The sequence below is a fragment of the Staurois parvus genome, unplaced genomic scaffold, assembly GCF_062004578.1.
Source record: "Staurois parvus isolate SC_StPar_1 unplaced genomic scaffold, SC_StPar_1.0 ptg004049l, whole genome shotgun sequence".
In the NCBI taxonomy this organism is placed as follows: Eukaryota; Metazoa; Chordata; class Amphibia; order Anura; family Ranidae; genus Staurois; species Staurois parvus.
In genome coordinates this window covers 4,096-21,682 of record NW_028321844.1, presented here as the reverse complement: position 1 = coordinate 21,682, position 17,587 = coordinate 4,096, and the positions used below count along the sequence as shown (strand labels likewise).

General features: G+C 54.3%; 2 protein-coding genes across 5 annotated transcripts in view; both read left to right on the top strand.

The window, feature by feature from the left end:
* The window catches only part of LOC149427081 (calpain-1 catalytic subunit-like), a 31,730-nt gene extending 14,788 nt beyond the window's left edge, over positions 1-16,942 (top strand). For 2 of the 4 annotated variants that reach the window (XM_089668280.1, XM_089668278.1), the window contains exons 6-13: positions 2,640-2,723; positions 2,901-2,986; positions 3,162-3,236; positions 9,222-9,361; positions 9,523-9,686; positions 9,775-9,789; positions 13,266-13,468; positions 16,771-16,942. In XM_089668280.1, coding sequence (XP_089524406.1) covers positions 2,640-2,723; positions 2,901-2,986; positions 3,162-3,236; positions 9,222-9,361; positions 9,523-9,686; positions 9,775-9,789; positions 13,266-13,468; positions 16,771-16,780 — 777 coding nt within the window. In that variant the 3' untranslated portion in view covers positions 16,781-16,942. The remainder of the gene's footprint in view (positions 1-2,639; positions 2,724-2,900; positions 2,987-3,161; positions 3,237-9,221; positions 9,362-9,522; positions 9,687-9,774; positions 9,790-13,265; positions 13,469-16,770) is intronic. The other 2 variants (XM_089668279.1, XM_089668281.1) reach the window with 2 other exon arrangements.
* Positions 4,484-8,643, top strand: LOC149427082 (uncharacterized; the record flags this gene model as incomplete). The annotated part of the gene is made up of 8 exons (XM_089668277.1): positions 4,484-4,608; positions 6,067-6,282; positions 6,568-6,705; positions 6,747-6,804; positions 7,426-7,487; positions 7,868-7,974; positions 8,107-8,169; positions 8,498-8,643. Coding segments are annotated over exons 1-8 (915 nt in total), but the record flags the coding sequence as incomplete, so codon positions are not given.
* Positions 16,943-17,587: the final 645 nt, after the last annotated feature.

Sequence of the window (17,587 nt, the reverse complement as noted above, 5' to 3'; positions counted from 1 at the left end):
ATGATGAAGCAGGAGAAGAAGAAGAAGGATGAAAAATTAGAGGAATTCCAGTACGGCAAAAAGTGTCCCTGCAGAGCTCCGCTATTTCTCTGACATTTACAGCAGTTGTAACATTGTATCTATTTGTTTCCGAATAAAAATATCTGTATCCTAAATGGATACAAATAGATACATTGTTGCAATCGCTGTAAATGTGAAGGAACTGTCAGAGAAATAGCGGAGCTCTCTGCAGGGACACTTTTTGCCGGCTGTAGACGGGATAAAAATCGGCCGATTATTTTTACCATTGATGGTAACGTCGGCCGCTTGAACGACCGATTTTTCGTTTTTTTAAAGAAAAATCTGCCATTTTTCTCCCCGTCTATGGCCTGCATTAGTCTGTAGGATTCAATATTGAGTTGGCCCCGCCCTTTCCACACACATGACCTTTAATGGCCCCCCAGTCTTAGTCCGTAGGGTTCAATATTGAGTTGGCCCCGCCCTTTGCCTCTTCTGGGAAGGCCATCCACAAGGTTTAGGAGGGTGTCTATGGGAAGGTTGGACCATTCTTCCAGAAGCACATTTGTCAGGTCAGGCACTGATGTCGGGGGAGGGGCACTGATGTCGGGGGAGGGGCACTGATGTCGGGGGAGGAGGCCTGGCTCGCAGTCTCTGCTCTAATTCATCCCAAAGGTGTTCTATGGGGTTGAGGTCAGGACTCTGTGCAGGACAGTCAAGTTCCTCCACCCAAAACTGGCTCCTCCATGTCTTTATGGACTTTGCTTTGTGCACTGGGGGGCAGTCATGTTGGAACAGGAAGGGGCCATCCCCAAACTCCTCCCACAAAGTTGGGAGCATGAAATTGTCCAAAATGTCGCCTTAAGAGTTCCCTTCACTGGAACTAGGGGGCCAAGCCCAACCCCTGAAAAACACCCCCCACCATAATACCCCCCATACCAAACTTTACACTTCGCACAATGCAGTCAGGTAAGTACCGTTCTCCTGGCCACCGCCAAACCCAGACATGTCCATCGGAAGCCAGACAGAGAAGCGTGATTGGTCCCTCCAGAGAACACGCCTCCTCTGCTCTAGAGTCCAGTGGCGGCGTGCTTTACACCACGGCATCCGCCGCTTTGCATTGCACTTGGTGATGGAAGGCTTGGATGCAGCTGCTCGGCCATGGAAACCCATTCCATGGAGCTCTCTACGCACTGTTGTTGGGCTCATCTGAAGGCCACACCAAGTTTGGAGGTCTTTAGCTATTGACTCTGCAGACAGTTGGCGACTTCTGCGCTGACCCCGCCCTGTCATGTGACGTGGCCTACCACTTGGTGGCTGAGTGGCTGTTGTTCCCAGTGGCTTCCACTTTGTTATAATCCCACTAACAGTTGAGCGTGGAATATTTAGTAGCCAGGAAATGTCACGGATGGACTTATTGCCCAGGTGGCCACCTATCACGGGACCACGCTTGGAGTCACTGAGCTCCTGAGAGCGACCCATTCTTTCACCAATGTTTGTAGAAGCCGTCTGCATGTCTAGGGGATGATTGTATACACCTGTGTCCATGGAGGGGATTGGAACACCCAAATCACATGATATGGAGGGGATTGGAACAACTGAATCACATGATTGGGAGGGGATTGGAACACCTGAATCACATGATATGGAGGGGATTGGAATACCTGAATCACATGATATGAAGGGGATTGAAACACCTGAATCACATGATATGGAAGGGATTGGAACACCTGAATCACATGATATGGAAGGGATTGGAACACCTGAATCACATGATATGGAGGGGATTGGAACACCTGAATCACATGATATGGAAGGGATTGGAACACCTGAATCACATGATATGGAGGGGATTGAACACCTGAATCACATGATATGGAGGGGATTGAACACCTGAATCACATGATATGGAGGGGATTGAACACCGGAATCACATGATTGGGAGGGTATTGGAGCACCTGAATCACATGATATGGAGGGGATTGAACACCTGAATCACATGATTTGGGGGGGATTGGAACACCTGAATCACATGATATGGAGGGGATTGGAACACCTGAATCACATGATATGGAGGGGATTGGAACACCTGAATCACATGATATGGAGGGGATTGGAACACCTGAATCACATGATATGGAGGGGATTGAACACCTGAATCACATGATATGGAGGGGATTGGAACACCTGAATCACATGATATGGAGGGGATTGGAACACCTGAATAACATGATATGGAGGGGATTGAACACCTGAATCACATGATATGGAGGGGATTGAACACCGGAATCACATGATTGGGAGGGTATTGGAGCACCTGAATCACATGATATGGAGGGGATTGAACACCTGAATCACATGATTGGGAGGGGATTGAACACCTGAATCACATGACATGGAGGGGATTGGAACACCTGAATCACATGATTGGGAGGGGATTGGAGCACCTGAATCACATGATATGAAGGGGATTGGAACACCTGAATCACATGATATGGAGGGGATTGAACACCTGAATCACATGATTTGGGGGGCGGGGACAATACTTGGGGCAGTATGGTGTATATGGAGGTATATACTGTGTGTATCACACTGCAGACACTCCTCCATGAGCTCATCTCTCCATCTTTATCTCCTGGAAGGTGGCTGAACATGGTGAGGTTGGACAGGTGAATGAGGACGGGCTGGTCCTGGGTCACGCCTACTCCATACTAGGAGCCAAGGAGGTAAGTGTCCATAAGTCTTCACATCTCCAGTCCAGCGTGAAGTCCTGGTCTCCAGAGGTGAGGTCTTGGCTCCTCTCATTGATGGAGCTGGACTCTCCACTTTGGTTTGGTCTTCATGGATCCTGGGAGATCCACCAGCTTGGTCTAGTCATTGTCCACCATTCCTTCCCCCTTCAGGTCCAGCATGACTCCGGGGACGTCACCCTCATCCGCCTGAGGAACCCATGGGGGTTCACTGAGTACAATGGCCCATGGAGCGATAAGTAAGGAGACCACGGGGTCCTTCCATCAGTGGAGGCCACTCAGCATGTTGGCTGGACATTGGTCCTCTGTGTACTAACAATGAGACTCTCTGAAAATGTCAAATCTGCCCGGAGCCTGGAGGCAGCACAGACAGTTGTCATTGCAGACATGACTAACCCTGAAATGTGGTTCCAGGTCTCCGGAATGGCGGTCGGTGTCAGATGAAGAGCAGAAGCAGCTCAACCTGCAGAAGGAAGACGGAGAGTTCTGGTAATCAGCATAGAGGAGGAATCCTCCGCTGTACATTCATTTTCTGTGTTTTCCCCCCTGGTGGTGTGGTGACCCTGGGACCTCTTACACCTTCCTTCTGGAGGGGATGGCCGGGCCCCTGGTCCCAGGATGATGGGGCCCTTACAGACTGGTGTCATTATACAATTGGTCACTGGTGGTGTCTCCTAGTCTACATTCCTTTCTCCATCATGTTGGTGTCAGTGGTGGTGCCCCCCATTCCATGCTCCTCTCTCCATCATGTTGGTGTCAGTGGTGGTGTCTCCTATTCTACATTCCTCTCTCCATCATGTTGGTGTCAGTGGTGGTGCCCCCCCCCCCCCCCCGTTCTATGCTCCTCTCTCCATCATGTTGGTGTCAGTGGTGGTGCCCCCCATTCTATGCTCCTCTCTCCATCATGTTGGTGTCAGTGGTGGTGCCCCCCATTCTATGCTCCTCTCTCCATCATGTTGGTGTCAGTGGTGGTGTCCCCCATTCCATGCTCCTCTCTCCGTCATGTTGGTGTCAGTGGTGGTGTCCCCCATTCTATGCTCCTCTCTCCATCATGTTGGTGTCAGTGGTGGTGTCTCCTATTCTACATTCCTCTCTCCATCATGTTGGTGTCAGTGGTGGTGTCCCCCATTCTATGCTCCTCTCTCCGTCATGTTGGTGTCAGTGGTGGTGTCCCCCATTCTATGCTCCTCTCTCCATCATGTTGGTGTCAGTGGTGGTGTCCCCCATTCCATGCTCCTCTCTCCGTCATGTTGGTGTCAGTGGTGGTGTCCCCCATTCTATGCTCCTCTCTCCGTCATGTTGGTGTCAGTGGTGGTGTCCCCCATTCTATGCTCCTCTCTCCGTCATGTTGGTGTCAGTGGTGGTGTCCCCCATTCCATGCTCCTCTCTCCGTCATGTTGGTGTCAGTGGTGGTGTCCCCCATTCCATGCTCCTCTCTCCGTCATGTTGGTGTCAGTGGTGGTGTCCCCCATTCTATGCTCCTCTCTCCATCATGTTGGTGTCAGTGGTGGTGTCCCCTATTCCATGCTCCTCTCTCCGTCATGTTGGTGTCAGTGGTGGTGTCCCCCATTCCATGCTCCTCTCTCCATCATGTTGGTGTCAGTGGTGGTGTCCCCCATTCCATGCTCCTCTCTCGGTCATGTTGGTGTCAGTGGTGGTGTCCCCCATTCCATGCTCCTCTCTCATCATGTTGGTGTCAGTGGTGGTGTCCCTCATTCCATGCTCCTCTCTCGGTCATGTTGGTGTCAGTGGTGGTGTCCCCCATTCCTATGCTCCTCTCTCCGTCATGTTGGTGTCAGTGGTGGTGTCCCCCATTCCATGCTCCTCTCTCCATCATGTTGGTGTCAGTGGTGGTGTCCCCCATTCCATGCTCCTCTCTCCATCATGTTGGTGTCAGTGGTGGTGTCCCCCATTCCATGCTCCTCTCTCCATCATGTTGGTGTCAGTGGTGGTGTCCCCCATTCCATGCTCCTCTCTCCATCATGTTGGTGTCAGTGGTGGTGTCCCCCATTCCATGCTCCTCTCTCCATCATGTTGGTGTCAGTGGTGGTGTCCCCCATTCCATGCTCCTCTCTCCATCATGTTGGTGTCAGTGGTGGTGTCCCCCATTCCATGCTCCTCTCTCCATCATGTTGGTGTCAGTGGTGGTGTCCCCCATTCCATGCTCCTCTCTCCATCATGTTGGTGTCAGTGGTGGTGTCCCCCATTCCATGCTCCTCTCTCCATCATGTTGGTGTCAGTGGTGGTGTCCCCCATTCCATGCTCCTCTCTCCATCATGTTGGTGTCAGTGGTGGTGTCCCCCATTCTATGCTCCTCTCTCCATCATGTTGGTGTCAGTGGTGGTGTCCCCCATTCCATGCTCCTCTCTCCATCATGTTGGTGTCAGTGGTGGTGTCCCCCATTCCATGCTCCTCTCTCCATCATGTTGGTGTCAGTGGTGGTGTCCCCCGTTCCATGCTCCTCTCTCCATCATGTTGGTGTCAGTGGTGGTGTCCCCCATTCCATGCTCCTCTCTCCATCATGTTGGTGTCAGTGCTGGTGTCCCCCATTCCATGCTCCTCTCTCCATCATGTTGGTGTCAGTGGTGGTGTCCCCCATTCCATGCTCCTCTCTCCATCATGTTGGTGTCAGTGGTGGTGTCCCCCATTCCATGCTCCTCTCTCCATCATGTTGGTGTCCGTGGTGGTGTCCCCCATTCCATGCTCCTCTCTCGGTCATGTTGGTGTCAGTGGTGGTGCCCCCCATTCCATGCTCCTCTCTCATCATGTTGGTGTCAGTGGTGGTGCCCCCCATTCCATGCTCCTCTCTCATCATATTGGTGTCAGTGGTGGTGTCCCCCATTCCATGCTCCTCTCTCCGTCATGTTGGTGTCAGTGGTGGTGTCCCCCATTCCATGCTCCTCTCTCCATCATGTTGGTGTCAGTGGTGGTGTCCCCCATTCTATGCTCCTCTCTCCATCATGTTGGTGTCAGTGGTGGTGCCCCCCATTCCATGCTCCTCTCTCATCATATTGGTGTCAGTGGTGGTGTCCCCCATTCCATGCTCCTCTCTCCGTCATGTTGGTGTCAGTGGTGGTGTCCCCCATTCCATGCTCCTCTCTCCATCATGTTGGTGTCAGTGGTGGTGTCCCCCATTCCATGCTCCTCTCTCCATCATGTTGGTGTCAGTGGTGGTGTCCCCCATTCCATGCTCCTCTCTCATCATGTTGGTGTCAGTGGTGGTGTCCCCCATTCCATGCTCCTCTCTCCATCATGTTGGTGTCAGTGGTGGTGCCCCCCATTCCATGCTCCTCTCTCGGTCATGTTGGTGTCAGTGGTGGTGTCCCCCATTCCATGCTCCTCTCTCGGTCATGTTGGTGTCAGTGGTGGTGTCCCCATTCCATGCTCCTCTCTCGGTCATGTTGGTGTCAGTGGTGGTGTCCCCCATTCTATGCTCCTCTCGCCATCATGTTGGTGTCAGTGGTGGTGTCCCCATTCCATGCTCCTCTCTCCATCATGTTGGTGTCAGTGGTGGTGTCCCCCATTCCATGCTCCTCTCTCCATCATGTTGGTGTCAGTGGTGGTGTCCCCCATTCCATGCTCCTATCTCCATCATGTTGGTGTCAGTGGTGGTGTCCCCCATTCCATGCTCCTCTCTCCATCATGTTGGTGTCAGTGGTGGTGTCCCCCATTCCATGCTCCTCTCTCCATCATGTTGGTGTCAGTGGTGGTGCCCCCCATTCCATGCTCCTCTCTCCATCATGTTGGTGTCAGTGGTGGTGTCCCCCATTCCATGCTCCTCTCTCATCATGTTGGTGTCAGTGGTGGTGCCCCCCATTCCATGCTCCTCTCTCCATCATGTTGGTGTCAGTGGTGGTGTCCCCCATTCCATGCTCTGTCTCATCATGTTGGTGTCAGTGGTGGTGCCCCCCATTCCATGCTCCTCTCTCATCATGTTGGTGTCAGTGGTGGTGTCCCCCATTCCATGCTCCTCTCTCCGTCATGTTGGTGTCAGTGGTGGTGTCCCCCATTCCATGCTCCTCTCTCCGTCATGTTGGTGTCAGTGGTGGTGTCCCCCGTTCCATGCTCCTCTCTCCATCATGTTGGTGTCAGTGGTGGTGTCCCCCATTCCATGCTCCTCTCTCCATCATGTTGGTGTCAGTGGTGGTGTCCCCCATTCCATGCTCCTGTCTCATCATGTTGGTGTCAGTGGTGGTGTCCCCCATTCCATGCTCCTCTCTCCATCATGTTGGTGTCAGTGGTGGTGCCCCCCATTCCATGCTCCTCTCTCGGTCATGTTGGTGTCAGTGGTGGTGCCCCCCATTCCATGCTCCTCTCTCGGTCATGTTGGTGTCAGTGGTGGTGCCCCCCATTCCATGCTCCTCTCTCCATCATGTTGGTGTCAGTGGTGGTGTCCCCCATTCCATGCTCCTCTCTCCATCATGTTGGTGTCAGTGGTGGTGTCCCCCATTCCATGCTCCTCTCTCCATCATGTTGGTGTCAGTGGTGGTGTCCCCCATTCCATGCTCCTGTCTCATCATGTTGGTGTCAGTGGTGGTGTCCCCCATTCCATGCTCCTCTCTCCATCATGTTGGTGTCAGTGGTGGTGCCCCCCATTCCATGCTCCTCTCTCGGTCATGTTGGTGTCAGTGGTGGTGCCCCCCATTCCATGCTCCTCTCTCCATCATGTTGGTGTCAGTGGTGGTGTCCCCCATTCTATGCTCCTCTCTCCATCATGTTGGTGTCAGTGGTGGTGTCCCCCATTCCATGCTCCTCTCTCCGTCATGTTGGTGTCAGTGGTGGTGTCCCCCATTCCATGCTCCTCTCTCGGTCATGTTGGTGTCAGTGGTGGTGTCCCCCATTCCATGCTCCTCTCTCATCATGTTGGTGTCAGTGGTGGTGTCCCCCATTCCATGCTCCTCTCTCATCATGTTGGTGTCAGTGGTGGTGTCCCCCATTCCATGCTCCTCTCTCGGTCATGTTGGTGTCAGTGGTGGTGTCCCCCATTCCATGCTCCTCTCTCATCATGTTGGTGTCAGTGGTGGTGTCCCCCATTCCATGCTCCTTTCTCCATCATGTTCGTGTCAGTGGTGGTGTCCCCCATTCCATGCTCCTCTCTCATCATGTTGATGTCAGTGGTGGTGTCCCCCATTCCATGCTCCTCTCTCGGTCATGTTGGTGTCAGTGGTGGTGTCCCCCATTCTATGCTCCTCTCTCCATCATGTTGGTGTCAGTGGTGGTGTCCCCCGTTCCATGCTCCTCTCTTGGTCATGTTGGTGTCAGTGGTGGTGTCCCCCATTCCATGCTCCTCTCTCATCATGTTGGTGTCAGTGGTGGTGTCCCCCATTCCATGCTCCTCTCTCGGTCATGTTGGTGTCAGTGGTGGTGTCCCCCATTCCATGCTCCTCTCTCCGTCATGTTGGTGTCAGTGGTGGTGTCCCCCGTTCCATGCTCCTCTCTCCATCATGTTGGTGTCAGTGGTGGTGTCCCCCATTCCATGCTCCTCTCTCCGTCATGTTGGTGTCAGTGGTGGTGTCCCCCATTCCATGCTCCTCTCTCGGTCATGTTGGTGTCAGTGGTGGTGTCCCCCATTCCATGCTCCTCTCTCATCATGTTGGTGTCAGTGGTGGTGTCCCCCATTCCATGCTCCTCTCTCGGTCATGTTGGTGTCAGTGGTGGTGTCCCCCATTCCATGCTCCTCTCTCGGTCATGTTGGTGTCAGTGGTGGTGTCCCCCATTCTATGCTCCTCTCTCCATCATGTTGGTGTCAGTGGTGGTGTCCCCCATTCCATGCTCCTCTCTCGGTCATGTTGGTGTCAGTGGTGGTGTCCCCCATTCCATGCTCCTCTCTCATCATGTTGGTGTCAGTGGTGGTGTCCCCCATTCCATGCTCCTTTCTCCATCATGTTCGTGTCAGTGGTGGTGTCCCCCATTCTATGCTCCTCTCTCCATCATGTTGGTGTCAGTGGTGGTGTCCCCCGTTCCATGCTCCTCTCTCGGTCATGTTGGTGTCAGTGGTGGTGTCCCCCATTCCATGCTCCTCTCTCATCATGTTGGTGTCAGTGGTGGTGTCCCCCATTCCATGCTCCTCTCTCGGTCATGTTGGTGTCAGTGGTGGTGTCCCCCATTCCATGCTCCTCTCTCGGTCATGTTGGTGTCAGTGGTGGTGTCCCCCATTCTATGCTCCTCTCTCATCATGTTGGTGTCAGTGGTGGTGTCCCCCATTCCATGCTCCTCTCTCGGTCATGTTGGTGTCAGTGGTGGTGTCCCCCATTCCATGCTCCTCTCTCATCATGTTGGTGTCAGTGGTGGTGTCCCCCATTCCATGCTCCTCTCTCGGTCATGTTGGTGTCAGTGGTGGTGTCCCCCATTCCATGCTCCTCTCTCCATCATGTTGGTGTCAGTGGTGGTGCCCCCCATTCCATGCTCCTCTCTCCATCATGTTGGTGTCAGTGGTGGTGTCCCCCATTCCATGCTCCTCTCTCGGTCATGTAGGATGCTGTGTGAGGATTTCTGCTCGTTCTTCTCCTGGATGGTCATCTGTCACACCAACCTGGACTCCCCCCATTGTGAGGTCACTCACCTGCGTGGTCGCTGGCAGCGCGGAGTCAATGCTGGAGGGGGTCGCAGACTAAGTGAGTCCATAATATGAACATTTCCATCAGAACCCCCACAAGTCCAGAATCCACAGCTTGGTCCGGCCATACTCCACCACAGGCAGGCCAGACTGGGGTTCCGTGGGGTTCCGTGGGGTTCCGTGCTCGCCGTCACACCACATGCCTGTATCGTCTTCCAGGAACATTCTTCAACAATCCCCAATTCCGGCTCCGTGTGGGCGGGTCTTCAGACCAAGAGGCGGGGCATAACAATGAACAGGATGAGCATTGGAGGGTTTTGTTGGAGTTGATGCAGACTGACGGAGGAGCTCAGAAGCTGCACATTGCATGTCACCTGTACCAGGTAGGGAGCTTCTCATCCCGAATTGTGGAAGAGACGGGGGATGGGCTGTGGGCCGAGAATGACACCAAATTCACCTTTTTATTAACAGGTACCCCAAGATCTGGTAAGAACCGAGGGGGGCCCAACATTCCTCCATCTCCCGCCTCCTTCCATGCCGAGTCTGCCCATTACACACCCTACACCCCCAACACCCCTCTATCCCGCATCCATCACTGCCCCCCATAATCCCACCATTCCTCCTCCCAACCCCCATCACTGCCCCCCATAATCCCACCATTCCTCCTCCCAACCCCCATCACTGCCCCCCATAATCCCACCATTCCTCCTCCCAACCCCCATCATCCCACCATTCCTCCTCCCAACCCCCATCACTGCCCCCCATAATCCCACCATTCCTCCTCCCAACCCCCATCACTGCCCCCCATAATCCCACCATTCCTCCTCCCAACCCCCATCATCCCACCATTCCTCCTCCCAACCCCCATCACTGCCCCCCATAATCCCACCATTCCTCCTCCCAACCCCCATCACTGCCCCCCCATAATCCCACCATTCCTCCTCCCAACCCCCATCACTGCCCCCCATAATCCCACCATTCCTCCTCCCAACCCCCATCACTGCCCCCCATCATCCCACCATTCCTCCTCCAAACCCCCATCATCCCACCATTCCTCCTCCCAACCCCCATCACTGCCCCCCATAATCCCACCATTCCTCCTCCCAACTCCCATCACTGCCACCCGTAATCCCACCATTCCTCCTCCCAACCCCCATCATCCCACCATTCCTCCTCCCAACCCCCATCACTGCCCCCCATAATCCCACCATTCCTCCTCCCAACCCCCATCACTGCCCCCCATAATCCCACCATTCCTCCTCCCAACCCCCATCACTGGCCCCCATAATCCCACCATTCCGCCTCCCAACCCCCATCACTGCCCCCCATAATTCCACCATTCCTCCTCCCAACCCCCATTACTGGCCCCCATAATCCCACCATTCCTCCTCCCAACCCCCATCACTGGCCCCCCGTAATCTCACCATTCCTCCTCCCAACCCCCATCACTGCCCCCCATAATCCCACCATTCCTCCTCCCAACCCCCATCACTGGCCCCCATAATCCCACCATTCCTCCTCCAAACCCCCATCACTGGCCCCCCGTAATCCCACCATTCCTCCTCCCAACCCCCATCACTGCCCCCCGTAATCCCACCATTCCTCCTCCCAACCCCCATCACTGCCCCCCATAATCCCACCATTCCTCCTCCCAACCCCCATCACTGCCCCCCATAATCCCACCATTCCTCCTCCCAACCCTCATCACTGGCCCCATAATCCCACCATTCCTCCTCCCAACCCCGATCACTGGCCCCCATAATCTCCTCCTCCCACCCCACATCACTGCCCCCCATAATCCCACCATTCCTCCTCCCAACCCCCATCACTGCCCCCCATAATCCCACCATTCCTCCTCCCAACCCCCATCACTGCCCCCCATAATCCCACCATTCCTCCTCCCAACCCCCATCACTGCCCCCATAATCCCACCATTCCTCCTCCCAACCCCCATCACTGGCCCCATAATCCCACCATTCCTCCTCCCAACCCCCATCACTGGCCCCATAATCCCACCATTCCTCCTCCCAACCCCCATCACTGCCCCCCATAATCCCACAATTCCTCCTCCCAACCCCCATCACTGGCCCCATAATCCCACCATTCCTCCTCCCAACCCCCATCACTGGCCCCATAATCCCACCATTCCTCCTCCCAACCCCCATCACTGGCCCCCATAATCCCACCATTCCTCCTCCCAACCTCCATCACTGCCCCCCATAATCTAACCATTCCACCTGCCAACCCCCATCACTGCCCCCCATAATCCCACCATTCCTCCTCCCAACCCCCATCACTGCTTCACGTAATCTCACCATTCCTCCTCCCAACCCCCATCACTGCCCCCATAATCCCACCATTCCTCCTCCCAACCCCCATCACTGCCCCCCATAAACTCACCATTCCTCCTGCCAACCCCCATCACTGCTCCTCGTAATCTCACCATTCCTCCTGCCAACCCCCATGACTGCCCCCCGTAATCCCACCTTTCCTCCTCCCAACCCCCATCACTGCCCCCCGTAATCCCACCATTCCTCCTCCCAACCCCCATCACTGCCCCCGATAATCTTGCCATTCCTCCTGCCAACCCCCATCACTGCCCCCCATAATCCCACCATTCCTCCTCCCAACCCCCATCACTGGCCCCCATAATCTCACCATTCCTCCTCCCAACCCCCATCACTGCCCCCCATAATCTCACCATTCCTCCTCCCAACCCCATCACTGCCCACCGTAATCCCACCATTCCTCCTCCCAACCCCATCACTGGCCCCCATAATCCCACCATTCCTCCTCCCCAACACCCATCACTGGCCCCATAATCCCACCATTCCTCCTCCCAACCCCCATCACTGACCCCCATAATCTCCCCATTCCTCCTCCCAACCCCCATCACTGCCACCCATAATCCCACCATTCCTCCTCCCAACCCCCATCACTGGCCCCCCGTAATCTCACCATTCCTCCTCCCAACCCCCATCACTGGCCCCCCGTAATATCACCATTCCTCCTCCCAAACCCCATCACTGCCCCCCGTAATCCCACCATTCCTCCACCCGAACCCCCATCACTGCCCACCGTAATCCCACCATTCCTCCTCCCAAACATCATCACTGCCTCCCATAATCCCACCATTCCTCCTCCCAACCCCCATCACTGCCCCCCATAATCTCACCATTCCTCCTCCCAAACATCATCACTGCCCCCCATAATCCCACCATTCCTCCTCCCAACCCCCATCACTGCCCCCGTAATCCCACCATTCCTCCTCCCAAACATCATCACTGCCCCCCATAATCCCACCATTCCTCCTCCCAACCCCCATCACTGTCCCCCATAATCTCACCATTCCTCCTCACAAACATCATTACTGCCCCCCATAATCCCACCATTCCTCCTCCCAACCCCCATCACTGCCCCCCATAATCTCACCATTCCTCCTCCCAACCCCCATCACTGCCCCCCGTAATCCCACCATTCCTCCTCCCAACCCCCATGACTGCCCCCCGTAATCCCACCATTCTTCCTCCCAACCCCCATCACTGGCCGCCATAAAAACACCATCCCTCCTTCTTAACACCCATCACTGCCCCCCATAATCCCACCATTCCTCCTCCCCATCACTGCCCCCCATTATCCCACCATCCCTCCTCCCCAACCCCCATCACTGCCCCCCATAATCCCACCATTCCTCCTCCCAACCCCCATCACTGCCCCCCATAATCCCACTCTTCCTCCTCCCCTACCCCCATCACTGCCCCCCATAATCTCACCATTCCTCCTCCCCAACTCCCATCACTGCCCCCCATAATCCCACCATTCCTCCTCCCAACCCCCATCACTGCCCCTCATAATTCCACCATCCTGGCTCCCCCATCATGGTCTGCTGCCATTGCCATGGCCTAGAGACTACCCCCCCCCCCAATCCCGGCTCCCCCAAGGTAACACAGAACCCTTTTTAGGTGTCTCGCCCCAGACTGGACCGCGGATTCTTCACCAGGAATCGCCCCGTGTGTGACACCGGAGAGCCACAGAACAGCCGTGGGGTGACGATGCGGGTACACCTGCCGGCGGGCGAGTACGTCATTGTGCCCTCCACCTATGATGCCAATCAGGAGGGCAACTTCTACATCAGAGTGTTCTGCGAGAGAGACGCCGGCAGCAGGTGAGGGACTGGAGAAGAAGTCAGGGCTGGGTGGGAATAGGACGTTGGTGGTATTACTGGGGCCTGTGGAGGACTACAGACAGTTCTTCTTTCATGTGTAGCACTATTGTGACTGATCCTCAATAAATATTCATCTTCAGCCAATCAATAAGTACATTGGGAAGGTCCAAGCCCACTTATTGGCCATAAGGTCCCAGGTGCGATCTTCTCACGGAGCGATTCTTCTCTCTGGATGTTCAGAATGATGGGCACCCGTTGAGGTCTTTGGAGATTTATTGCACATGTACATTGAGGACAGGATGAAGGACAGAGGGTGGAGGAGTATGGGATACCTGGAGATCTGTATGTGGTCTCTGGTCTTCTCCATGTCTGTCTAACCTTCTGGGTCCTTCTCTCGCAGGACTAGACTGGACACCTTGAAAACTGGGGTTCTAGTGGGATCTCAGTCTTCGTATTCCAGGCAGGATGGCCTGGAAGAGTTTCCATGGTACTCAGTCACTCATCACCTCCATGGTGGAGGACAACTGCCCTCAGCTTCCTCCAGGCACAAGGAGAACATCCAGTCTAGCCACCAACTTCAAAGGTTCCTCCCAGGAGTGGAGATACTTGCTGCACCCCAGATGCTTCAACCCAAAGGCCTGGGAGCAAGATCACTGTTACAGTTGTCTCCACACTGGGCAAAACCCGAGAGGCAAGACCATGTGCCAGGAAGTGCCTCAAATGTTTAAGAACACACCCAGCATGCACCAGCAGACCCCCTCTCCCATCAAGTCTGCTGATTGGCTAGATCAGGGGTCTCCAAACTTTCTAAACAAAGGGCCAGTTTTCTGTCTTTCAGACTTTGGGGGTGGGGGGACCCTGGACTGCGGCCATTGAGAGTAAAAAAAATGTCCTGGCACCAGTGGGAGTAAATGATCCCCCATTTTTGGTGTCATGGTGCCCCATCATTGGTGTCACTAGGAGGAATTGTGCCCCGTTGTTGGTGTCAGTGGGGGGAATTATGCTGGTTATTTTAGTGTCTGTGGATGAAATCGTTCCTCAAGGGTTGGATAAGAGCAAGCAAAGGGTAACATCTGGCCGCTGGGCTGCAGTTTGGAGACCACTTGGCTAGAACATCAACTATCCATAATAGATCAACTATCATCTGCAGTGCACCCTGCTGGAGGCAACTGGAACAGCAAGCGACTGAGATGATTCACCAACAGACGTCTGCAGAGAAGATGACTAAAGCTCTCTACGTCCCACAGAATCCCCGAAATACAAAGAGGCTTCATCTCTACGTCTGTATTGTTCCTGAGTGCAGAAAGAGGGATCCCACCCCCAACCATGAGTGGTCCTTGTCCATCAGCCCCCCAACCTCTCCATTGGATCCCTATGAGCACCTCTGTTCATCAGCCCCCCCCCCCCAACATCTTCACTGAGTCCCCCTTGAGCTCCTCTGTCTTTTAGGTCCCCTCAACCTCTCCATTGGATCCCTATGAGCATCTTTGTCCATCAGGCCCCCCCAACATCTCCATTGGGTCCCTACGAGCTCCTCTGTCCATCAGGTCCCCTTCCCCCACAACATCTCCATTGCATCCCCAAGAGCATCTTTGTCCATCAGGCCCCCCCAACATCTCCATTGGGTCCCTACGAGCTCCTCTGTCCATCAGGTCCCCTTCCCCCACAACATCTCCATTGCATCCCCATGAGCATCTTTGTCCATCAGGCCCCCCCAACATCTCCATTGGGTCCCTACGAGCTCCTCTGTCCATCAGGTCCCCCTAACTTTTCCATTGGGTCCCTATGAGCACCTCTGTTTATCAGCCCCCCCCCAACATCTTCACTGAGTCCCCCTTGAGCTCCTCTGTCTTTTAGGTCCCCTCCACCTCTCCATTGGATCCCTATGATCACCTCTGTCCATCAGCCCCCCTTCCCCCACAACATCTCCATTGGGTCCCTACGAGCTCCTCTGTCCATCAGGTCCCCTTCCCCCACAACATCTCCATTGGATCCCCATGAGCATCTTTGTCCATCAGGCCCCCCCAACATCTCCATTGGGTTCCTATGAGCTCCTCTGTCCATCAGGCCCCAACTTATCCATTAGGTCTCTATGAGCACCTCTGTCCATCAGGCCCCAACTTATCCATTAGGTCCCTATGAGCACCTCTGTCCATCAGCACCCATCCCCCCCCCCCCCAACCTCTCCATTGGATCCCTATGAGCACCTCTGTCCATCAGGCCCCAACTTATCCATTAGGTCCCTATGAGCACCTCTGTCCATCAGGCCCCAACTTATCCATTAGGTCCCTATGAGCACCTCTGTCCATCAGCACCTCACCCCCCCCAACCTCTCCATTGGATCCCTATGAGCACCTCTGTCCATCAGGCACCAGCTTATCCATTAGGTCCCTATGAGCACCTCTGTCCATCAGGCCCCAACCTCTCCATTGGATCCTTATGAGCACCTCTGTCCATCAGGCCCCAACTTATCTATTAGGTCCTTATGAGCACCTCTGTCCATCAGGCCCCAACTTATCCATTAGGTCCCTATGAGCACCTCTGTCCATCAGGCCCCAACTTATCCATTAGGTCCCTATGAGCAGCTCTGTCCATTGGGCCCCAGCTTATCCATAAGTCCCTATGAGCACCTCTGTCCATCAGGAACCAACTTATCCATTAGGTCCCTATGAGCACCTCTGTCCATCAGGCCCCAACTTATCCATTAGGTCCCTATGAGCACCTCTGTCCATCAGGCCCCAACTTATCCATTAGGTCCTTATGAGCACCTCTGTTCATCAGGCCCCAACTTATCCATAAGTCCCTATGAGCACCTCTGTCCATCAGGCCCCAACTTATCCATTAGATCCCTATGAGCACCTCTGTCCATCAGGCCCCAACTTATCCATTAGGTCCTTATGAGCACCTCTGTTCATCAGGCCTTAACTTATCCATAAGTCCCTATGAGCACCTCTGTCCATCAGGCCCCAGCTTTTCCATAAGTCCCTATGAGCAGCTCTGTTCATCAGCTCCTTCTCCATTGGGTCACTATGAGCACCTCTGCCCCTCCCCCTCTCAACTTCTCCATTAGGCTCCTACAGACACCTCTGTCTATTAGGCCCTCAATTTCTCCATTGGTCCCCTCCCCCGAGCACCTATGTCTATTACCAGCCCCTGAGCCCCATGATTTCATGGAGTTGGTTTGGTCCAAAGGAAGAACCTTATCAGTCTGTGTTGTGTGGGTGGAGTCATCTCATTGAATTGTGTGTTTTAAGGCGGAGCCATTTCCATGTATACACTGACTGGGATTTGTCTGTTTTCAGTGCGATCTGAAGATTGTGTGATGGAGGATAAAGGGTCACCTCGGCCAGAACTGTATGGGGTGACTACAGATCCACCACAAGGGACACGGAGACACCATGGAGTCACAGCGCGGGGACACCCCTAACAATTGTCATCAACGTGACACCGTATAATAAAGTCTCAGCTATCTGATCCTCTCGTTATTGATCGCAGAATTCCAATACATCTTCCAACCACCACTGCTTCTCCAATGTAAGGGACTTCCTCCCACCGACCCCAATGTAAGGGACTTCCTCCCACCGACCCCAATGTAAGGGACTTCCTCCCACCGACCCCCAATGTAAGGGACATTCTTCCCACTGATCACCAATGTAAGGGACTTCCTCCCACCGACCACCAATGTAAGGGACTTCCTCCCTCCGACCACCAATGTAAGGGACATTCTTCCCACTGATCCCCAATGTAAGGGACTTCCTCCCACTGATCACCAATGTAAGGGACATTCTTCCCACTGACCCCCAATGTAAGGGACATTCTTCCCACTGACCTCCAATGTAAGGGACATTCTTCCCACTGACCCCCAATGTAAGGGACTTCCTCCCACCGACCCCCAATGTAAGGGACTTCCTCCCACCGACTACCAATGTAAGAAACATTCTTCCCACTGACCCCCAATGTAAGGGACATTCTTCCCACTGACCCCCCAATGTAAGGGACATTCTTCCCACTGACCCCCAATGTAAGGGACATTCTTCCCACTGACCCCCAATGTAAGGGGCATTCTTCCCACTGACCCCCAATGTAAGGGACATTCTTCCCACTGACCCCCAATGTAAG